The sequence below is a fragment of the Phyllostomus hastatus genome, unplaced genomic scaffold (genome assembly GCF_019186645.2).
Source record: "Phyllostomus hastatus isolate PE091 unplaced genomic scaffold, TTU_PhHast_1.1 phas_scaffold_317, whole genome shotgun sequence".
NCBI classification, from domain to species: Eukaryota; Metazoa; Chordata; class Mammalia; order Chiroptera; family Phyllostomidae; genus Phyllostomus; species Phyllostomus hastatus.
In genome coordinates, this window is record NW_025334023.1 from 16,652,999 (window position 1) to 16,678,463 (window position 25,465).

The 25,465-nt window shown below is 36.0% G+C and overlaps 1 protein-coding gene across 1 annotated transcript; it reads right to left on the reverse strand.

Annotated features, from left to right (window-relative positions):
* Positions 1 to 343: 343 nt before the first annotated feature.
* Positions 344 to 24,288, reverse strand: CHORDC1 (cysteine and histidine rich domain containing 1). Its single transcript, XM_045818180.1, has 11 exons — positions 24,091 to 24,288; positions 20,597 to 20,646; positions 15,811 to 15,867; positions 14,461 to 14,618; positions 10,457 to 10,557; positions 9,790 to 9,848; positions 5,907 to 5,977; positions 4,631 to 4,736; positions 2,699 to 2,818; positions 2,200 to 2,262; positions 344 to 1,724 (listed from the first exon to the last, which is right to left on the reverse strand). The coding sequence occupies exons 1-11, from the start codon at positions 24,152 to 24,154 to the stop codon at positions 1,578 to 1,580; spliced, it is 996 nt and encodes a 331-aa protein (XP_045674136.1). The 5' UTR covers positions 24,155 to 24,288; the 3' UTR covers positions 344 to 1,577.
* Positions 24,289 to 25,465: the final 1,177 nt, after the last annotated feature.

A 25,465-nucleotide genomic window follows, 5' to 3' on the forward strand; every position in this document is an offset into this window, starting at 1 on the left:
CATGTGTACTAATGAACCCAGGCTCCTAAATTACAAAAGATACATTTAAAAACTTTAAATATAATTCACTATAAACTTATACACTTTATTTGGTTCCCATTTTTACTGCCAAAAATTTCTTGCCATGGTATTTTGTGTCATGAAAGCCTGGTTGCCAGATTTTTTACATCTTCATTTGTAACAGAGCTAATAAACCATTTAATAAATACATAACTACATATAACAGTTATTTACTAAGGGTAGTTTAGTAAGATATACTAATTCTTTAACAAAATTGTACTTCGGCAAATTTTCCATTATAAGAATTCCATTAATCCCAAGAAAAGAAAAACACTCAAGGGGCTTAGGAAATAATCATTTTAATCTATGTAAGCATAATTCATGCCCAAATTTATTAAATTCTGCCATTTTTTGCCTTCATAACATTTTTCATTGTCTTCATGAGCTCTGCACTACCTCAAAAAGTAACCTATCATTTAATGGTTTCAATCAGCATAAACAATCTAATTCTGTGATACCTGTTTAATACAGTACAATATATAATCAACATTGTATCACCTAGAATTGTCAAACTGTTCACGAAAGCCTAAAAAAACTCTAAAACAATTGAGCTATTTTATTTAACATGTAATAGATAGTTGTCATAAAGCAAAGCTTAAATATTTAGCTTTCTGGAACTAATGTATTTCTATAAGCCTTTTAATCTATAATTTTACAGATATAGTTTACCAAGGGAAACCAGATATAGATTTAGTTTCTCTTTATATTTAATTAAAATTTTTAACAGGGTGTAAGCTGTATTTCAGATACAATTTAGCCATAACACCATACCAAGACGTTGTAAATAATCAGGGAAGAGATATTTAACATTATTGCTTAGTCTTACAAAATGGTGAATTTTAACCAAATTGATACCTCTACACTTTTATTTATAATGTTTCCTACACTATTAAATGGTACTGCTTGGCAAGTAATACAGGTATTGATAAAATTTTTTTTCAATTAGTTGCAAATTCTGATTTGTTAATCAATGCATATATTTCTGTTTAACTACTTATTAGACTACTTTAGAATTAATCCTCTTACAGAAAGTAACCGTCCCAAGTGGAAAAAACATTGCAGAGCTTTATCTTTTCCTTCAAGATTTTCAAGTATTATAGGAACAAAAATGCATGAAAAAAACTAATTAAAAATTTGACATTTCATTTTGCTTTACTAATTATGAAATAATAGAAAGAGATGTGAACAAATATTACTTTACATTTTGCTGCTTAACATAATATTTACTAAGAACTACTCTATTCATGAGCTGTTTTCTAGCTTCTTCAAGTATGGGACACAACTACAGTTCTATTAGGTAGGAGAAATGAATAATCAATCTTAGGTAACTCAAAAGAAAAATGGGAAGCACAAGATAAACTGACTTTGGCTTTTAAGAACCTAGACTGTTGACCCTGAAATGCCAGATTCTACAACAGCAAAACCAAAGATTAAACTAAAGATTACAGCAGCAAGCCATTATTTCACCACATATTAAGAAGTTTGAAAGAGGCAATAACTGGTTATTCCCTCTCAATTCATTCTGTTTTATCTTCTTTTTGTTTTTCCTGGTTTTTTGCTGCAGGCAGTTCAAGGCTTGCCCATTGCATAGGTTCAGCTTTTCTCATGGTGATCTCAATCTTTGTTGCAGTCATACTTACATAACTTCGCTTTACATCAATCACCTGCAACATCAAAGAGAATTAAAGTAAACCACAGGGGTGGTTTAATTAGTCTTAGGGGAGAATACTGGTCTTATCTATGTTAATCAAAAATCTAAGACTCTACTGCTATTTTTTAAAAATATTTTATTTATTTACTTTTAGAAAAAAGTGGAGGGAGGGAGGAGAGAAAAAACAATGTATGGGAGATATATCAGCTGGTTGCCTCTCACATGACCCCAACTGGGGACTTGGCCAGCAACCCAGGCATACGCCCTGACTGGGAATCCAGCTGGTGACCTTTAGCTTTGTAGGCTGGTGCTCAATCCACTGAACCACACCAGCCAGGGCTCTAATGCAATTTCTATACCTAGATTCCAACTTTTTGGTTAGAATAACCAGATTATATACTTACACCAATTACTAAAGTACTACCTTTTATTATATGAATGGTATTTTAAATTATAAGAAAAAATTCTGCAGGATTCATAATACTTACACCCCACAACTTCACATTTTGATGAAATTCCTTTTCTCCTTCAAATACAATGTGCACATTTAACTAAAAAAGATATATATAGAAAGTTGAGTGATCAAGTCCAAATTGAAGGTTTATGATATAAAATGATTATAAAAATAAGAATATACTGATAACAAATCATTTAAGCTATTTTAACAAAGTGCCAATATTATTTTTTGAAGAAAAACAGTAATACGGAAAAAAATAACTTAGAGTGTTACATTGAGAAAAACTAAGTACCATATTATTTGATAAACCTTCTAAACTACCACAGTACCTCCAGAATGCTTCACAAATAACTCTTTATGTAGAAATTTCCATTTAAGATAGTTTCTGTGAAAGTAATTTCAAACTATTTTTTTCAAATGGGAAAGACTATAAGATCTCACCTTAAAATCAGCTCAAGAACAATATTACATCAACATAAACAAAAAATGTAAGAAGACAGTTTTTACTCAGGGATACTTAGTGTACTTACCAATGTACTGTTCGCGACTACCTGACTGAGCTCTGGACGTGAATTTTTAGCATACACTGAGATGGTGACTTCACCTCCAGTTTGATGCCAGTCATGTCTACATGGAACAAGTTTTTTCCCCTGTAACATAAGACAAACTTTAGGGATTTACAAAGTGCCACATAACCTCTTGCGAAGGAGAATTTGACCCATCTAAATGAGAAAAAATTACCACGTGCAACAAAGCCCTTAATTTTTATAAGGGCAAACTTCCAAAATTTAAACAATATGTCATAATAAAATTATAGTTTTATGATTTAAGAACATGAGAACACACTTATTCCTTCTATTTGATTTTTTTCTTTTAGGGCCATAGAATTAACATACATTTAAAAAGGTAATTTAAGAACTCCTATAGTATTTGACTTATATTCCACAAACTGGAATTTGGGGAAAAAATAATTGACTGCTTACAACTATTTGTCATTGAATAATTATTTTCTCATAACAACATACAGAAAAATAATTTGTGGAAGTAGTCTCTTGATTACTATTATGGAAATAATTACTGTCTACCGATAGTATATTGCCATATCAGCAACTACTTTTACAAAAGACAAACTGATTTGTTTTATATATAAGCATAAATTAGTCATATAATGCAGGAAACCGTGAGGCACTGTTGTTGTAAAAATTAGTATTTACATTTTGGTACCATTATACTATCTGAATTTAAATTACTTTTATCACTTACATTTTATTTTGCCCTTAGGCTACTGGCTTAGACACAATACTTGACAAATGCATGCATTAAAAAAATAAAAACATTTCACTGAAGGTTATATTCTGAAAACTTTTCCATATAATAGAAATCAAATTTATTTTTTCAAACTAAACCTTTTAAACTCTTGGACCTGGGAGACAATACCGGGAGATGTCACTTTTTTTTGCTAATTAAATATTCCTAGTTTTGTGGTAGATGACTTATTCTGAGTGATATACAGCTTGAGGCAAAGGTAGGTTTACAGTTGTTAGTATGGAAAACAATACAATAATAAATAACAACACAAGAATAAATCCTGTTTCATTTACTCACAACTGTAAAATTACTTTTGCCCCACACTGTGTTTACAATCTCCAACAATATGGTATTAAAAAGCAAAAACTATAGAATACTCAAATGCAGAAGAAATGAATCCCTGCAGCAACTTGAAAATTTACAATTACCTTGTAAGTTCAGAGACATATACTGAAAAGGTTCATTGCCTTGGGTTTAATTTGTGTGCCAAGGGAGCACATGAATCAAATTTAATATATTATAAAATACATCAGTAATAGCTACCAAACACTTATTTAGCGATAAATTGCTTGCCTTCTTACAACTTAATGGGATTTGGGGAAATATTTGCATAACCCCAAGTCTTTTTAAAAAGCTGTCCAGGGAAGAAGGAACTGATGCTTTCTTTTTCTGTTGATAAAATTCCCTGTAGCAAGCAGACGCATTCAAAACAATTCCAACAAGTCTGCCATCTTCCTCTCTGGCCACCAGATGAAGTGTTTGTGCATCTGTAAATAGTTGAATGAACTGCTAAGAGGCCAAGAGAGAATCGGAGATCTAAACGTTCAATAATTCAAATAAGCACAAAACTGATTTCTGTTCCACAAAAAGTGGGAAAAACCCACGGAATTACAGAAAAACATGCTCTAATTTCTCCAGGTCTAAGTATTTCATAAAAACCCATATACTTGTATCAGTATACACAATGACTATTTTGATCAAAGGGCTTGTTCTGGGAGCTTGACTGAGATTAATTTTAGTTTTTAGGCCCATCAAAACTCAGTATACTGTGAGGGAGAGACTCTTTTTTTTAATCTAAGGACAGCATAATCTTAAATTTTTCAAACAACTCAGATAAAAACACATGAAAGTATAATTTTGAAAAGGTTACTTACAGCATCCTTTGCAGTCCACATGTGTTTTCCTGTTGTACAGCCCTCTTGGGCTAAGAATGTATTAAAATCAGAAGTTTTTCTTCTACAACAGCTCCAGTATTTCATCCTTTAAATTATACAGAAAAGTTTCAGAAATAAAATCTCACAACCAATCAAGTCCAGAAGTATCATAGTGACAAATGTGACTTTAAAAAAAATCAGTAACTGCACTTTTAATATCTTACACATGTCTAAGTTGCCTAACAGCTAAAATTATCAAAAGACTAATAATTTAAAAACCAGGATGCCATTTATTATAGCAATTTTGGAGCTCCTGAATAAAGATGCTTAAAACCACCACAACATTCCAAATCAGCTTTTCACCAAAAGCTCACATTCTCAGGTCCTCATGAAGCTACCAAAAAAGTGGTATGACCAAAATTTTCCATCCTCACATTTTACTAACCCAAAATGTGAGAATATGCAAACAAACTAAAAAATAATGTCTGCACAGCTGTGAAGGTCAATCCCAAAGTAGGTGAAACCCACGATTATATACTTGAGAAAAATTTTAACACTAGTAGACAAAAATTACAGAACTTTGGGTTTGAATCCTGAAGATTACTGGAAACAGAATGGAAGATTTTAACACAGTACTTAGTTTCTATAAACTACAGGGTAATACAGAAGAGAGGCTCTCAACTGAGGGCTATAGAAAAGTATGGGTTTTCTTGGATGGCACACAATACTGCTGTCCTTCCTGCCCCAATGTTAAAAATTGTAAATGTCCTGCAATGCACAGACAGTCCTCCAAGCAAAAAAAAAAAAACCTACTCAGCCCAAATAGAGTATTACACTGAAATATAACAAAGTAAAGAGAAACATGAGGTCTGAATCACAACAGCCACTTAACTAATACTGTTTCAGTTTCTCATGTGTAAAAAGAAGGCAAAACCCACATTTTTAGATTATTGTGAAGACTACCACACAACAATCTAAATAAAATATCTAATTGTATTACATGGCAAATAATATTTAAAAGCACATCAACTTTTCTAACCTCTACCAGACAGTATGAAGTAGTCATGTATAAGTTACCCTTCATGGCCCCCTGGCTGGCGTAGCTCACTGGATTGAGTGCGGGCTGTGAACCAAAGTGTCACAGGTTTGATTCCCAGTCAGGGCACATGCCTGGGTTGCAGGCCACGGCCCCCAGCAACCACACACTGATGTTTCTCTCTTTCTCCCTCCCCTCTCTAAAAATAAATAAATAAAATCTTAAAAAAAAAAAAGTTACCCTTCATGGAAAATAGGTACTCCAGAATGATATATACAGACTTCTTCTAGGCTCTGCAGACCCTGGTATGTCTAAAAGCAAAATTAAGAAAAAACATTACCTTCCAATGTCAATGTCACATTTCACACATATTGGTAGTATTGCTGATCTCTATGAACTATGAAAATGCTCAAGAAATAATATTACCTAGAACAGTCATAAATTCACCCCAGGCCATTCCAATAAGAAATAAAAAATGGTTCCCTTTTGAATATGCTTAAGTTTCAGTTCCCTATGAAAAAGGCAAATAGAAAAGTAGGCAATAGGATGTATTAAGATGCTTTCAGATTTTTGGGTATGAGGTCACATCTAAGCATATTTAGGTATTTAAATTTACAGAATATTAAAACCAAGGGATTAGTAATCTCAACAGAAATATAGTTACAGTATGATTTATGTGCATAATAAACTCTGTGTGGGCATTATGAATTAATATGGAAAGTCTAATAAGCAATTCTGGAAGTTCTAGAGTGATGAGTTCTTATCCCTACGAAGGGTAAAATGAGCTGCCGACCTATATATATATCCAGGATTTGTCTGGAAGATCCGGGCCCCATTGCTGCTGTAGGTCAAGGCTCTACAGATGAATTCACAAAAAGTTATATTAATAAAACATAGATGCAGCCAGTACTATATTTTTTCTTTTTTTGGTGTTTATTGCAACCACCTACAGTACAGAAAATAAAAATTCTGTATATTTACTTTTTTTGTAAATCCAAAGTATCGTGTGTGTGTATCTCCTAAAATATACCGTAAGTACATGAAACTCAGTATGTCAGATTCTGAATTTATCACTGTTGCCCCCCAAACTTCCTACTTGTCTTCCCACCTTATTTGGTGGCACCACATCTACTCAATCTCCCTGTATGTGCTCTTTAACTCCTCCTCTCCCTCCACCTATATCTTGTATATCACAAAACTGTCAATTTAACTTAAAAATTATCTGTCAGTTTAATTTGCTAACCTTCCTCATGATCACCAGCTGATTTCAGGCAATGAAACTATACTAACAGATTCTGATCTCTGATTCATGATCTTGAAGCAGATTTTTTAAATAGGACGCAGAAAACAATGGAAAAGATGGATTTCTTAAATAGGACGCAGAAAACAATGGAAAGATGGACAGACTGGATATTACTAAAGAGCTTCTGTTTATCAAAAGCCATTAAAACAGTGAAAATGTATAATGTCTCTAATGAAGAACTTCAGCCAAAAAAAAAGTGTGTGTGTATGTGTGTGTGTATATAAAGAATTCCAAAATCAGTAAGAAAAAGCAAACAATGAGTAGGTAAAAGATTTTGGACATTTTACAAAAGACAATACCCAAGTGGCCAATAAAAATAGAGAAAAGTATTCCATTTCATCACCTGGAAAGTTAAATTAAAACCACAGTGGGAACACTATACACCCACCAGAATGACTAAAATATAAAAGACTGATATACCAAGTGTTACCCAGGTGTAGAACAAATGAAATCAGCAATAAATTGGTGGCAGAAGTATAAATACAACCACTTTGGAAAACTATGTGGAAGTATCTGTTAAAACTGAACATACACATACTCTATAATCCAGCAATTCCAGTTCTAGTCATATCTCCAATAGAAATATATTCATCTGCCATGCCCAAGAGTCACACCCAAAAATGTTCAGGTAGTATTAATCCAAAAAAGTTAAAGGGCAGTAGAAAGGGTAAATTGACTGTACATTCAAACAACTGCATATTTTAAAGCAATGAAAATGAACAAGCTACAGCTATGTGTAACAAAGATAACTCTAACAACATTTTCTTCAGCAAAGGTAACTGTCCTATAAATCTATTTACATTAAGCTCAAAACTAGGCAAAACTAATCTCTGCTGATAGAAAAAACGTGGTTACCTTTGGGAGAGGGAATAATGAGAGGAGGCATAAGGAGGGCACAGCTTTGAGTAAATCCCTTGAGCTATAACTTATATTTGTATGTTTTTAAGCATTATAGTTCAGTGAAAAAGATTAAAAGTTGTCTTTAATGGCCTCCATAAACTAAAGTCTAATTTTTTAAAAAAAGATTTTACTTATTTTTAGAGAAAGGGGAAGGGAGGGAGAAAGAGAGAGAAAGAAACGTCAATCTGTTGGCTGGGTTGGTTGCTTCTTGTATGCAGACCAAACCCGCACCCTAGGTATGTGCCCTGCTGGGTATCAAACCAGCGACCGAATTGGTGTCCTTTTGCTTTCTGGGAAGATGCTCAACCAGCTGAGCCACACTGGTCATGACAGGCTAAAGTTTGAGCATTATAACAGCCTTTCAGGATCTGGCCCCTATTCTCCTCTTTTAATCTCAACCTCACACTAGCAAATTCTGTACCATTATTCACTATTTATTGTTTTCTGTATGCCATTTTTATCACCTACCTCTGCTTGGGATATCCTTTCCCTTTTTTTTCCATTTACAGCATTGTCATGTGTGTTTCAAAATTCATCTGAGATACCTTCTCTCTGTGGATCTTCCTCCATTAACCTATCAACTTGCACTTACCCCAAGAATTAATCATTCTCTTTTATCTACTTCTACCTTTGTGAATACATTTGTATTTCCATCCCTATGAGTAAGGTGATCTCAAACTTAACCTGAGGGTAAGCTACAAACCTATTCCCCCCAACCCTGTCTTCTTTCTTGATTACTGTCACCAGTCACCTAGATGCTGGAGTCACAACCCCTTTCCTTCACCTCCAGTTCATTAGCAAGTCCTGCTAATACTTCAAAATATCATTCATTCTACACATATTTGCCATGTGCCAGGTACTGTTCTAAGCATTTGAAATACAGCAAAGAATAAAACAAATAAAATCATTTCCTTATAAACCTTATATGAGGTAAGGGAGGGAAGATGGGATGGATAATTATTAAAGTAAATATGCAAAATTAGTAGTGTGTTATAAGATGCTAAGTGCTATGGAGAAAAAAGAGAGTGGGTGAGTGGATATCTTGGAGGATATGCAATTTTACATAGAGTAGGTAGCAAAAAGCCTCATTGAGATGTTTGATTACATACCACAGTTAACAACTTCAAAAACATACCCTCCAATCTCACTGCCTGGTCTTCCACAATAGCATCCTAACTGGTTTTCCTTTTTTCAAATTTTACTCCTGCCTCATTATATTTGCTACTTAGTAGCCAAAGACAAATTTCAAAACCCTCCCTTAAAACAGATAATAGCTTCCCATTATACTGAGAATAAAGCCCAAATACCTCATTGTTGCCTGTAAGGACCTCCATAATCTTGCCCACCTCTCTTTTTGCACTACTTACACACTTTTGACCAAGCCCCACTGACCTTTTGCGTAATTCTTTGAAGAGACAAGCTCTAAAGCCTCTACACATACTTCTGCCAAGTCTACTCCAAGGGTTCCATAACTCATCCACTACATTTTTCAGATTTTTGATTTAATGTCATCATGAAAGACTTCCCTAACATTCTGATTTAAAGCTTCACTCTATTTCCTTGTCTTCATAACCACCTGAATTCATTTTAATTACCTACTTGTTTTTCCCCCTAATTATATCAGCTTCACAAGAATAGAGATTTCTGCATTATTTAATACTATGTTCCTAGCCCCTAAAACAATGTCTCACACACAGTTAAGTTCTCAGTAAATGCTGACTACATTAGAATTATTTAAGCTCAAGCTTCTGTGACATATATTGCTCCTCAGAGATAGTCTCTTACCCATGTTTGTAAGCCCTAGCTCATAGCATAGTGCCCAACACCAATGTTTGTTGACTTGATTCTCTAAATTGCACTCACTTTTTTCAAAATTAAAATTTCATTTCTATGACTCAACACAGATTTTACAACATATACCTTTGAACACCCTCCATTTTTACATGAAGTCCCAATTTTAATTTCATCACTCTCTTCATCTGAAACAAAAAATCAAATGAGAAACATTAAAATATAACACTATATTGTAGTGCCACTCTTAAAAAGTAACCTTTTCCACAAAACAAATATTTACAAAGTAATCTAAGTATAAAAAGCACTAACATTTTAAAATTAAATAATTTAAAATTAAAATCATTTTAAGTAAGTTTTCTTTGTGACCTTTCAGGTAATGTATTTAAAAAGTTACTAAGCCAATTATTGTGATTAGATTTTACCAATATCTCTAAAATGACATGACACATTTCCATTCTATAATACAGTTTTATATCCAATATCTTAATCTTGTGAAAGAGAAATTAAGAAAGGGTAGTTTTTTCCCATGGTATCGGGAATAAGTCAGAGAATATTGAATATATTTTATCTCATGTACAATGAAACATTTACAATTATCAAAGAAATTTAACTCACTGTTAAATCACATATCCATTCTGGTATTACTGGCATTTAAAGAACAGAAATAAGTTCTTTCCTCCAATATGCTACTTTTTCATTATTATATTCAGTCACATATACAGTGCTTATCTCTGTTAGATAAATGATTAATTGTACAGAAAAAAAATTACAACCTAGAAAACAAAAATCTTACCTTTATTTTTTTCATTCCCCGATGATAGTTTAAGTTTATCAAGTGCTTGTTTAAGGGAAGCAGATACTTTTAATTCCAAATTTGTCATTGGTTCATCTGGGCTGGAGAATTTTGAAACTTTATTACCATCATTGATATACCAAAATATTTCTTTGTACTAAAAATAAATATACTTAAGTGTCTATTTATGGAAAGAAATCGAATGGTTTCGAGATGTTTTTCCTATTAGAAATATTAACATATCTAAAGTTTTAACAGAAAAGGTTCTGATATTAAAATATTAAGTCTCAAATAATCATGCTACCACCAACATATTAAATTAATCAGTGAGGCTAATGGGAAGGAAATAAAGACTAGCAATCCAAGTTTGTCAAGATGAGTTATCTCCAACGAAGGGACCATGATGTACTTTTATAATCCATGCCTAAACAAAATGCTGAGCATATAATAAACAAGCAATACATATGTACTAAGTGAATCCATATTCCTGGTGGAGATGATTCACTTTGTGTGGACAGTATATGCATCTCTAATAAATTCAGATACCGCTGTATCACAAGGCAATTTCAGTAGACTTAAGAAAAACAGTAACAGCATCCCCTAACGATGCTACCAGTATGTACTGTATGATCTGTTTAAGGCCATTCAATAAGAATATTAATAAAATAAAAAGAAATCCTGGAGGATTTCCAGCCAAGATGGAGGCCTAGGTAGACACACTGTGCCTGCTTGCACAACCAAAAGGACAATAATAATTTAAAAACAAAAAGCAACCAGAGCTGACAGAAAATCAAACTGTATGGAAGTCTGACAAACAAGGAGTTAAAGAAGAAACCTTCATCTAAACCAGTAGGAGGGGCAGAGACAGGTAGCCGGGTAGAGAGGACTCACAGCAAGGTGGCAGCTGGAGGACCCAGTGAGGCAGTGGCTGGTGGAGCAGGTGGTCCCACATTCATGTGCAAATAAACCAGACGGAATAACTGGGGAGCGAGACAGACCATACAACCCAGAGCTCCAGTGAGGGGAAATAAAGCCTCAAACCTCTGATTGAAAACACCTGTGGGGGTTGAGGCATTAGCGGGAGAAACTCCCAGCCTCACACAGAGTGATCATTGGAGAGACCCACAGGGTCCTAGAATGTACACAAACTCACCCACCTGTGAATCAGCACCAAAAGGGCCCACTTTACTTGTGGGTAGCAGGGGAAGAGATTAAAACCAGCAGAGAGCGGAGGAAGGACCATTGTTCCCTCCCTGACCCCTCCCCCATGTACAGTGTCACAACACACCTACGTGGGTTGCCCTGCCCTAGGTGTGCACACCCCGCCATTAGGTGTAAACACCTAAGGCTCCACCTCTCACTACGTAACAGGTGCGTCAAAACAAACAAACAAAAAAAATGGCCCAAACAAAAGAACAGATTGAAACTACAGAAAAAATACAACTAAGCAACAAAGAGATAGCCAACCTTTCAGATGCACAGTTCAAAACACTGGTAATCAGGATGCTCACAGAACTGGTTGAATATGGTCACAAATTAGATGAAAAAATAAAGGCTATGCTAAGTGAAATAAAGGAAAATGTACAGGGAACCAATAGTGACAGGAAAGAAAATGGGACTCAAATCAATGGTTTCGAGCAGAAGGAAGAAACAAACATTCAACCAGAAAAGAATGAAGAAACAAGAATTCAAAAAAACTGAGGAGAGGCTTAGGAACCTCCAAGACATCTTTATACGTTCCAACATCCAAATCATAGGGGTGCTGAGCAAGAAATGGAAAATTTGAATAAATAATGAAGTAAAACTCCCCCAATTTGGTAAGGGAAATGGACTTCCAGGAGTCCAGGAAGCTCAGAGAGCCCCAAAGAAGTTGGACCCAAGGAAGTACACACCAAGGCACATCATAATTACATTAGCCAAGATAAAAGATAAGGAGAGAATCTTAAAAGGAGCAAGAGAAAAGGAGACAGTTACATACAAAGGAGTTCCCATAAGACTGTCAGCTTATTCCTCAAAAAGAGACCTTGCATTCAAGAAGGGGCTGGAAAGAAGTATTCCAAGTCATAAAAGGCAAGGACCGACATCCAAGATTACTCTACCCAGCAAAACTTTCATTTAGAATGGAAAGGCAGATCAAGTGTTTGCCAGATAAGGTCAAGTTAAGGAGTTCATCATCACCAAGCCCTTATTATGTGAAATGTTAAAGGGATTTATCTAAGAAAAAGATGATAAAAAATATGAATAGTAAAATGACAACAAACTCATAGTTATTAACAACCACACCTCAAGCAAAAACAAAAAAAACAAACTAAGCAAACAACTGGAACAAGAACAGAATCACAGAAATGGAGATCACATGGAGGGTTATCAGCAGGGGAGGGGGAGAGAGGGGCAAAAGGTTCAGAGGATAAGTAGCATAAATGGTAGGTAGAAAATAGACAGGGGGAGGTTAAGAATAGTATAAGAAATGTAGAAGCCCAAGAACTTACATGTATGACCCATGGACATGAACTAAAGGGAGAAATGTGGGTGGGAGAGAGTGTGCATGGGAGAGGGGAATAAAGGGGTAAAATAGGACAACTGTAATAGCATAATCAATAAAATATATTTTAAAATAGAAATCCTAGGTTATTTATTCTTCATCATTAAGGAGACAAATGATACAGGAGGCCATTAACAAAGGACATAAAAAACCTATATCCTCATAATCTCTATAATACCACCGAATGAATTCAGGATAAAATATTTAATTTCTCTTACTTGCTCTTAAATAAAATTAGTAGCATTCCATTGCTTAAAGAAAACAGTACCTTATATCACCAATTATAGTATTACAATTACACTGTAATACTCAGGAAGGAGTCATGTCAGAATTCTTGTCTTTTTCTGATTAATTATTTTTTGACTGGCAAATCAACCAGCAAGGCATTTGATAAAAAGTCTCTCATGATTATTAATGATTTGAACATGGAACAAAATCATTCTAAGTAGTTTGTTTAAATAAACATCAAAAAATCTCTCAGGATTCTTATCTTGGTCTGGAATTATTCAATATGCTGTAAATTAAGTAAGATCAATAAAGAAAAAAATTTAGAAAACCGTAAGTCCACAGTATGAATAAAATATCAATAGGAGCCATATTTGTGGCAAAAACACTGTTTTCTGGTTCCTGTATTTTGGTTCTAAAACAATTCCACACTCACATGCAACATGGAGACCTGATATAACAGTGGTACCCAATATGCATGTGTGGGAATGTCAAATTAAAAAAGTCTAGATGATCAAACTGTATGAAGAATCTGTATAATCCTATTGTAAATTGAACAAAACATATTTTAAAAGTATTTTAATAGATATGCTATCTAAATTAAATACATTAAAAGCTTGTCAGTAATAATGAGACTAATAGTCTTCAGTATCAGAAAGTAAAAGCTGAATCTCTAGGCTTGTTCTAAGTGGCAAAATATGGATAAGTAAAAAAGAGAATTTAGCTCAATACAAGGGAAAATTATATACTGATTTAGTAACAATATAATGGACCATTTTGAAATAAAAGGAAATTCTTTTTTTACTGGATTTGAAAAAGAACTAAACATTCCATCAAGAATGCCCTAGAAAATACTGAAGAAACAGTACAAGAACAGAAACGAAGACCTCTAAGTTTTTTCAACCCAAACTGATTCCCTGACAAGGACAATTCCATTACAGAATTTCACTATGCCAGAGTGAAAGGCAAAAGCCAAAGCACAGGACTGATGTGTGGTTCCCCAACCCTTTGACAATTATGATGGCACAGCGAGCAAGTCTGCAATGAATTTATTGTATATATGGCCTCAAGGTAAGGGGGAATAAAAATAAAAGATATATTTAAAGGAAAACCAAATGGTAACAAAGTTGGTGACCTGAATAATTGTTACAAACAGAATTATGCAACATCATAAAATACCAGGAACAAATGCTATTATTCAAATGTGACAAAAATATGCCAAGTGTAAAAAGTGTACCTTGGCCTCTTTATTGCTTCTACTGGTTTAGGGGCTTGTATGATGTGCTCCTGAAATTTGGGTTTCAATTCAGATAGTTCCTTCTTCTCAGTAGTCTTGACTTCAGGTTTGACTGGCTCAGGTGGCTTTTCACTATTATGTTTTCCTTTTGTACAGCCCTGTTAGTGAAAAGTATTAAGAGTTACCCTCTCATCTATTTCACATACCATGACAGAAATGCTACTTTTAATTCTTTATTAATAAATCCTATTGTATTTTCTTCACTTTTATCTCAAGGACTTATTTTAAAAACTAGTAAAAAGTCTCCAAACTTGCTGTATTTTTAAAGATTTTATTTATTTATTTTTAAAGAAGGAAGGGAGAAAGAGAGGGAAAAAAAAACATCAATATGTGACAGATACATTGATAGGTTGCCCCTTGCAGACCCCCAACTGGGGACCTGGTCTGCAACCCAGGCATGTGCCCTGACTGGGGATCAAACTGGCAGGCAACCTTTTGGTTCACAGGCTGGCACTCAGTCCACTGAGCCACGCCAGTCAGGGCATATTTGTTATATTTTTAAATGAAATATTACGTCTGAATAATGCTTTAAAAAAAAGCTTCTGAATAAAACTTCAAAAATATCTACTTAACTTTCTATTAAATGTACAGCACAAACTTCTTGTTTATAGGAAACAAATTCTAGAAAACATACAAAGAGAATTCTACAAATTATTCCCAAAATAGGGCCTCAATCTAATCCACAGATCTGCATGAACTAGTTATATGACCTTAAGCAAGTTAGTTAATCTTTTTAAACCTCAGTTTTCAGTAAGCGGAGATATGGCACTTAAGATACTAAGAGAATTAAATAAGATAGACTACTTGGCACATCTGGCAGGTGGCAAACATTCAGTAAGTATCTTTTCCATATTCTATTGAGTCATACATACATTTTAACATCTCTGAAATCATAGGATCAATGATACATCACTCGATTACCAGCTTTAGTTTTCTTTCTTAAAAGTATACAAAATAATTGTACATTTCAATGGTATTTTAGATTTGGTAAAAATGTATTGTTCCTAACTGAAAATGCATTAACTTTCTGCCTACCACCTTCCATCTTCTAGATGTTCTTTTAGAACTGTTAACATCAAGAACAAACCAAAACTGGCAACTTGAAATTTTAATCTCTAAAATAGATAAATTCCTATTTTAAAGACTGTAGGAGGAAAGCGAGCTCCATTTTAAAAGAAAAGTATGATCTGCAAATTAAGAGGGACTAGTCTAAAATCAGACTCCTCAAATTTGGAGCTTCCCAGAATATGTACTTTTAGGAGATAATATAGAAAAAAAATTAATACTTACCACAATGCTTAAAAAATCAGAGAAATCAGTTGTTCTTCTCTTACAGCAAGACCAACCCTATAAAACATAAGAGGAAAAATACTGAAAATTGTATTTGCATGAAAACCACAACCCAGTGAAATGCTCTACTTGCACTTATCTTCTTGAATCCAGAAGTGACTTGCATATATATATATATGTATTCTACAGTTTTGAAATGGTGTAAAATGATTCATCTTACCAAATGAAATGTTTTTAGTTCTTAGTTTTAAAAAAAACTAACAGTGTTAGAAGTGATGTGTGTTATGATCTATTATGAAAAGAAACACCTTTTAAAACAGGGAAACAAAAACCCCATCTGTTTTTAAAAATAGTACTTAATTGCCCTGGCCAGTGGCTCAGTTGGTTAGAGTGCCATCCCTGTGAAACAAAAGGTCATGGGTTTGATTATAGTCAGGGCACACACCGAGGGTGCAAGCTCAATCCCCAGTCAGAGCACACACAGGGGGCAACCAATCTGTGCCTGTGTCTCTTTCTAAAATCAATGAAACATATCCTTAGGTGAGGATTTTTTAAAAAAGCACTTAATTTTTAAAAGTCAGAGATAATAATTATAATAACTTAGTTTCTAAATATTCTAGCTGTTCCTCAAAAAAAGTTCTATTTTTAGAACACAGATTAATATAGCAGCCTTACCATTGCTAGATCTTTGAAGGTTAAATAATCTTTTCAGTCAGAAGCATAAAAAAATAAAAATTGTTATGCACTGTGTAATTGCTGAACAAAATATCAACTGACTTATCAAAAAATGCCTTTAAGTTTAATTCCACTGGAGTACAGGAAATAAGGAAATAAAAAGGCAGCACTCTCAAGACTTCGGAAGTCTGAAATATAGAGTAAGGGCCGGCTTTGCATACAACCATCTGTGTCTCACTGTTTTCTCAATATACTGCTTAAAGATTTTGGTAGTGAGTTATTTTTCACAATATATACTTAAAAGGTTTTTTTGAAGAAAATTTAAAATATAATTCAAAATTCCCTTTATTTTGAAACTTAATTCTTTACTCTAAATTGAGACACAAGTTGGCATTTGGGATGGGTAAATTTAAATATGTGTATAAGGTCACTATTATTTCTTAAGGAGGACTGTCCTTTTCTCTAAATATGCCTCTTCTAATTTGAATATTATTTTTTTTTTATTTTGTTAACACAATGTTTAACTTCTTATTGGCCAAATAGAAAACTGGCAACAGTAAACACTATATTGATTTACATATTTTGTTTAAAATCCAGTGAGCTGTGAAATCCAATAGTCTTGGAAAGTCTAGGTTTTCAAGAAATGTTTATTGAGACAACAATAAACAGCAGGATTGGAGAAGAAAGAAATAGATACTTTAAAGTAAAATCATTAAGATTAATTAATGAGAATAATTAACAGTTATGTAGTAAAAAAAAGAGTGATGGACTGAACAACTGGAAAGTTAAGTGATGTAATTACTAGCAGCAGCAAAGATGAAAGGCAGGCTATTTCTGGAATAAGAATCCACTTTAGAAACTGGTGTGTGATTGCCAATGACACAAATAAATGGAAATATGCTGTAGAAGCCATAAAAGTAACATTTAAGGATAGGGATGAATTAACAAAAAGAGAGAAAACAGAAAGTCAAAGACTGAGAAGCACAGTATGACTATGGTTAAGACAAGAAAAAACATCATAGGAAAAGGAAAAAAAAACACATAAAATAGGAAAAATAAACAGAATGGCAGTCCAGGAAAGATAAAAATCACCCCACCCCTAGAAAAAAAATATATTCCCACAGAATCACAGTTTCTATCCACACAGGTTTTCAAAAAGGCTAAAAAGATATGAGAAGTCAAGTCTCAACTTGCCCTATTGAATGTTTGGTCCATTTCCCTCACTTAGAATTAACCAGCCTGGCTGGTGTAGCTCAGTGGATTGAGCGCAGGCTGTGTGCAAACCAAAGTGTCGCAGGTTCAATTCCCAGTCAGGGTACATGCCATGACGCACAGCAACCGCACATTGATGTCTCTCTCTCTCTCCCCCTCCCTTCCCTCTCTAAAAATAAATAAATAAAATCTTAAAAAAATTAATGTTTAAAAAAAAAAGTTTGCCTAAAAAAAAAAAAAAAGAACTAACCAGAATAGCATTAACTCGATGTTTGCTTATACACCTTTGTTTTGGGTTGGCTACCTAACAGATAAATGCCAGAAAATGCCCAACTACTTTCTGAAAGGTATAGTCAAAAATTCAAAAGGCACCAACAAGATATTTAAGCATGTAATTAAACTGTTAATGTTCCCATGTACAAGTAGCAACAGCTAAAACCAGGGCAGCCATGCTGCAACATTTTAAAATCTACAATGGGAAATGTACCATATTACCATAAATTGTAAAAGGTCAATAACCCCACCATGAAAAACCTGGTCAAACAACATTCTGTTATTTCACTACCTCTCCAGAACATCAAAGTACACGTGGGAAACAGGTGGCAACTCTTTCCTGCTTGCTTTCGCGCTAAACTTACATGTACATGGGGACTTCTGGCCAAGATGGAGGCATAGGTAGATATACTTTGCCTCCTCACACAACCAAAAGGAGGACAACAAATTTAAAAATAAAAAATAACCAGAACTGCCAGAAAACCAAACTATATGAAAGTCTGACAACCAAGGAATTAAAGAAGAAACATTCATTGAGATTGGAGGGAGGGCAGAGACAGGCAGCCATGGTGGAGAAGACATATAGCAAGGTGGCTGGAGGACCCCGCTGAGGGAGGCCGTGTCTGGTGGTCCCACATTTGAGTGCGGATAAACCGGGAGGAACAACTAGGGAGTGAGATGGACCACGCAACCCAGGGTTCCAGCATGGGAAAATAAAGCCTCGAAACCTCTGGCTATAAAAATCTGTGGGCATCGCAGCAGCAGGAGAAACTCCCAGCCCCACAGGAGAGTTTGTTAGAGAGACATCTAGGGTCCTAGAACGTACACCAACCCTTCTACCAGAAATCAGCACCAGAAGGGCCCAATTTGTTTGTGGGTAGCGGGGGAAGTGACTGAAAGCCAGACAAGAGCCAAGCAAGTGGCACTGTTCCGTCTCTGACCCCTCCCCCACATATAGGATCAGAACACAGTGATATGGGTTGCCCTGCCCTGGTGAATACCTTCTGTTTCACCCCATAACAGGTGCACTGAGACAAAGAAATATGGCACAAATGAAAGACCAAAATTCCAAAAATAGAACTAAGTGATGAAGAAATAACCAACCTATCAGATGCACAGTTCAAAACAATGTTAATCAGGATGTTCACAGAAATGATAGAATACAGACACAAAATAGAGGAAAAAGTGAAGGCTATGCAAAGCAAAATAAAGAAAAATATACAAGGAACCAACAGTAAGGGGAAGGAAACTAGAACCCAAGTCAACGATCTGGAGCAGAAGGAAGAAATAAACATTCAACCAGAAAAGAAGAAACAAAAATTCAAAAAAATGAGGAGAGGCTTAGGAACTTCTGGGACAACTTTAATCATAGGGGTGCCAGAAGAAGAAGAAGAGCAAGATCAAGAAAATGAAAACTTATTTGAACAAATAATGAAGGAGAACTTCACCAATCTGGCAAAGGAAATAGACTTCCAGGAAGTCCAGGAAGCTTAGAGAGTCCCAAAGAAGTTGAACCCAGGGAAATACACACCAAGGCACATCATAATTACATTAGCCAATTTTAAAGGTAAGAAGAGAATCTTAAAAGCAGCAAGAGAAAAGGGACAGTTCCATACAAATGAGTTCCCATAAGACTGTCAGCTGATATCTCAAGAGTCCTTGCATTCAAGAAGGGGCTGGAAATATTCCAAGTCATGAAAGGCAAGGACCTACATCCCAGATTGCTCTATCCAGCAAAGCTTTTATTTAGAATGGAAGGGCAGATAAAGTGCTTGCCAGATAAGGTCAAATTAAAGGAGTTCATCATCACCAAGCCCTTATTATGTGAAATGTTAAAAGGATTTATCTAAGAAAAAGACGATAAAAAATATGAACAGTAAAATGACAACAAACTCACAACTATCAACAACCGACCTTAAAAAAAATATGAACTAAGCAAACAACTAGAACAGGAACAGAATCTCAGAAATGAATATCACATGGTGGGTTATCAGGAGGGAGGGGGAAAATTGGGGAAAATGTACAGGGAATAAGCAACATAAATGGTAGGTACAAAATAGATAGAGGGAGGTTAAGAACATTATAGGAAATGGAGAAGCCCAAGAACTTACATGTATGACACAAGGACATGAACTAAAAAGGGAGGACGAGGGAAGGATGTTGGTAGGAGGACGGGTTTGCTGGGCAGAGGGGAATAAAACAGAGAAGACACATGTAATAGCATAATCAAAATATACTTAAAAAATAAAATAAACATACATGTTATGTCCTGAGATTGGCACTATTTAGTGTTTATATCAATCTTCCCTAAAATTCAGAGCTGCTCTTACTAGACAGCAGCTGCCTGACAGATTGAGATTAGGATTCAAAACAACTGCTTTCATTTCTCCTCAAAATTAGTAAAGTGAAGAAATTAGAGGTATAGAAAATGAGGAGTTCTGATAGAATACAATTTTATAAGTGGAAAAGACCTGTACCTGCATTTAGTGGAGCGCTTGCTCAAATCACCTGAAAATGGTCATTAAGAAAGCAGAGAGTCACAAAAGATGAGAAAACAAAGATTTGGTATTACACTTCAGAATTCACATTACAAATATAAAGAGACGGAAATATATCAAGTTCCTACCTTTAATGCATCATGAAAGACTGGAACACCTGGGTGGTAGGTGCAAGCATCTGGTCAAAAACAAGAAAAAAAAACACCAGTTTATAATAAAAAATAACATTATTTCCTTCAGGCAATAATATTTAACCTTCTTTCCAAATTCAGGTAATACTTTTCCTTAAAAATTCATTAATGCTCAAGTATGATGCATGGTAAACAATGCTTAATATAACACTGTATTAAAATAGTAACAAAGTTCTGTTCAAGAGTATCATAGCTATAGATAGAAAAAATACAGAATAGTTCAAGTGTAACAAGTTATATTCTGTATTCCTGTTAGTTGTAGTAAAATGTATTAAGTACCAAAACTTTATTCTCCAAAATTTTGACTGTCATCTTTCAATTCTGTTTTTATAAAAATACTATCAAACTAAAAGTGTCCTTATGTGTATTGGTCCATAACATTAAAGAGATTCCTGAAAAAGGTATTTTATGAGAAAAGGTTCAAAGTTTTGAAAGCTGATATAATATCTGTCAGTTTAACTTTTGTGTTAATTCCCAGATACAAACCTCATTAAAAAGAAGTTGTTCTACAGTCTTTTTTCATTGTTATTCTGTATTTCCTTATACCCTTACTCGTTACACCACTAATTTTTACCTTACTCTTTCATGAAAATGGGCTCATTACACTTTGCAACATAGAGTATTAAGTTTTAAAAAATTAGATTAATAGACACACTTATTCCCTGGCTGAGGGAACCATAAGCTTAGAAAAAAACAGGTCAGCTCCACACCTGTGTAATTTTCTTATAAGGCTGCTTTGTTCAACCTTCATGTCTGCTTAGATTTCAACTGTTACAACCTCAAATTCCCGGTGCTACCGTAAAATGATTACTTGCTAGTACTTAAGGGAATCTCCTATCCATGCATTAACAGCCATTATGGTTTCCTAACTTAGTAAGCAGGTGTTACCCAGACAATGTGCTAGCACATCAAACAAGAAAGTTTCAAGTATTTTCATGGCACAGTAAGTAAACCCATGGATTAGAAAGAAGTTACTAATTAAGGGTAGTAATGGAATTAAGGGTTAACGAAGGAGGTTCAAAATAGAAGTGAATATACAGAGGGATATGAAATTGAGAGGGGAATCAGAGTAGAGAAAAGAAAGAGTATTTTTAAACAAATTTACAAAGGCCAAGGGCATAAAATGCATAATGTAAAGCACAGTAAGAGGTGTCATCATAATAACGGTCAGTTTTGGCAGAATGGCGGTAGCAGTGAGTCAGGTTTTAGCCAGGCAACTAGTATGAACAAAACTGGAAAATCACTGCTTTCAAAAGCAATTAACAGACAGATGGACAATGTCCTGTATAGCTTTTCTGTATCAGGTTTACCAGCTTTTCTCAAAGAAGTATTTGATGGAGAAGAAGCTATAACATGGTAGTGGTTAAGAACCATGGGCTTTTAACACTAAATCTGACCCTTGCTCAAATCTGGTTCTGCCTCTTGGTAGCTGTTTCAATTTCCTCACACACCGCTTTGTGGATTAAATAAAGTACTGTTTGTGAATTGATGCAATTTGCAGAATATTGCTTAATATAAGCAAGCTACCAATCAGGTGTTCTTTAAACACTCATTTAGCTGTGTTTCAAACTAAAATGTGCTATCAGCTTAGAAGGGAGGCTTATTAGTCAACACATATAAAACTTCTCCCATTGCATAGAACTTTCACCTCAGTCCAGTCTGCCCTTGGCTCTTGTCTTCTCCCTATCTTCATTTTCTTAGCTTTCCATTCTATCAACCAACTTAGTACAGTATTCATTCTTAGTCCCTAAAACAAGCTCCATTTTTCTAAAGTAAATATAGTTTGAGCAGCAACCTTATTGGTGCTCCCAGGCGAATCCGATACTGTCCGTCACACAATCCTTGAGACTATCTACTCCTGGGGCTTTCCAGTGACCCATCCCCCATCTCTTTCCTAGGACTGTACCAATGACACATACAGGGCTGACTTCCAAAAACATGGCTGTATCTCCTCTTAATTTAGGCCGATATATAACACCCTATAAACATACTCTCTGGTACAACAAAGCATCAGCCTTTCCCGTTTCATTGATACAAAGGAAGAATACGTGGAGAGACTAAGACAGTTTACTTTTTTACAGAGGCAATGGTTTTATTTTAAGTGATGTCACTAATTCACCTGGGCACCAAGATAAGTATTTCAGACATCTCAGGGGTCAGAAAGATTTTAAAAGGCAACGAATTTAATCTTCACAATGTGTAACCATGTTGCTACCATGCTGAACTCAGCTTCTTTGAATAATACATACTTTGCAGGGTTACTGTGAATGAGATAATGTAACAATGTCTAATATCTGGCACACAGAAGATACACACTAAACAATAACTGAATTTGAGAAAGTGCTGTCACGTCGTCCTGCAATATTCAAAGAATAACTTACTTTTTTGTCCGAGTCACTAATAAAAATTGATGTTCATTGGTCATTTCCTATTTTTCATGTAGTCTAATCACTAACTTTCATTTTACGTCTGTAACTCTACATTTTGGTGTGGTAGAGACAATTCAACCCCTTTATCCATACGATGGCATCTAATTAAAATAGGAAGGCCGTACGCCCTGGCCCGTGAGGCTCAGCTGGTTGGAGCATCACAAGGAAAGGCTGCGGGTTCCATTCCCGGTCAGGGCACACACCCAGGTTGCGGGTTTGAGGGAAGCAACCAATCGATCTTGACATCTCTCTCCTTCAGCAATGAAAACATGTCCTCAGGTGAGTATAAAATAATAAGAAATAGGAAGGCCATAGCAAAAATACCCGACACAAATGCAGCGGTGCCACCACTCCCCTCCTGGGTCTAATAAAACTTAACAGCATGAAGATACAGAATAATTTCCCTGGCCAACTACACTTCTTAAAACAGTAACTTTGTAACGGTGGGTCTACCAAACACTGCCACAGCAGGCTATCGGACAAATCAATTCCCATACAAATACAACGAGGCTGCCCCTAAATGTTAGAGTAACCTGCCTACTGCCCAACCCTGCTGCCTCGGTACGTCCCTCTGCTTGTCTCTCTCACTCACTCACTGACACATACACTCTCACACACTCACGGCAAATCACTCGCCAAGCGAGACCACTAGCACCTGGGTGACTTTTTGAGTCCCCAAATAGACGGGTGGGGAGAAAGATGTTCTGAATTCCAGGCGAATGAGAGACCGCGGACGGCGGGGGGACACGTGGGGCCACCGAGAAGCCGGTCAGCGGGCTCGGGCGGCGGCAGAGAGAGGCGTCAGAGGCGGTTGCCGGGGCGCCCGGCCGGAGGCCCCGCGCACACCGGAGACAGCTGCCAGGGTGGCCGGAAGGGCCCTGGGGGGGGGGGGGCGGCGCACAGGTGGCTCGCGGGGGGACCCCGGCCCCCAGTCGGGCCCGCGGGCGTCCCTTCAGCAGGCGGTGGAGAGCGGAGGGCAGGCTGGCAGCGCGTTTCTCTTACCATCGGAATTGGTCTCAGGATCGAAGCGCTGACCGCAGCCCCGGTTGTAGCACAGGAGGGCCATTTCCCCCCACCAATACAAGTCAGGCCCAAACAACCGGACCGCAAGACTGCGTTTACGACTCTCCCCCGTTACCACCGTTCTGCTCGCTGAGCGACAGCCGGCTTCCGGAAACGGCCGCTTTTGCTACAGGAACCTTCGCGAATTATCCGGTCGCGCAGGCGCAGAAAAGCTGGGAAGAGGCGGGGAAAGGGTCAGGAGGCGGGGCAATCAGCGGGCCGCCCTGGGTCAAACACTCGCACCTGGCGTCGGGGTCGGAGGTGGAGGTCTGGGTTTACCTGGAGAGCTTTGGAGGCCGAAAGCGGAGGAATCCGATGGGGAGTCGTCTTCTCTCCCCAGACGTTCCCCGCTCCTTATCAGCTGTGGGTGTTTCGCGCAGATACTGCCCTCTTAGTTTTGAGACTATTATTACACTGTTTGTTGTTTATTCTCTAGATGCTTGAGAGTATCTGCAGATTCCTGCAGTTTTCTGGTATCTTGCTACAATGTGATTGCTTAGTAAGTGATGAGAGGAATGGTGGGTGACTCTCTCTACGTGAGTCTCCATTGTCATGATTCTGAAGCATTGAAGAAATGTCATCATTTGGAGTGGTTTTAATAACCGAGAATCTGAGGTCAAATCACTGTGAAAATGCAAAGCACTTAGAGATCAGAATATCAGAGAAAAATATGGATCAGATACAGTGCAGGAAATGGTCGCTACTGCTCTAAGACCGAAGAGTGATTGTTGCTATTATTTCATGTTAGTCTCCACTTAGTTTGTCAATATGAATTCTTTAACCCTAGAACCTGTAGAAATTTCATCAAGTACATTGTAAAAAGTACAGTAATATACTAACAGGTACACGCAAACGACACTAGCTCCGACTCATATATTTCCCAAACTTGGTGCATTTGAAAATAAAAACCGCTTTTAGATAACATGTATACTAAACAATCGAATAGTAATAGTAGTTTTTCAGTAGAAGTAGAAAGCTATGCCATGTTCTAGTGATCACAAGTGTGTTAATGACAGATTGGCTTACAAACCCCCCTCCAATAAAAAAGACTTTGCATTTTTCCATGTTCCCCTCCTCTTTATATTTAGATTAAATTTTATGTAGTCATTCCAACATAGACATATACAATGTTGTACTTTTCTTCATTTAATCTGAGTGTTCTTCTATTTTGTTTTATAATCATTATGAATGATGAAGTAGCATTCTGTTCAATAACTGAACTATATAACCACTCTTCCTTTAAGCTCACCAGCTTTATTGTAGATAAGCTTCAATAATCAACTTGTATTTATTTTTTAATTTTTAGATTACCCTC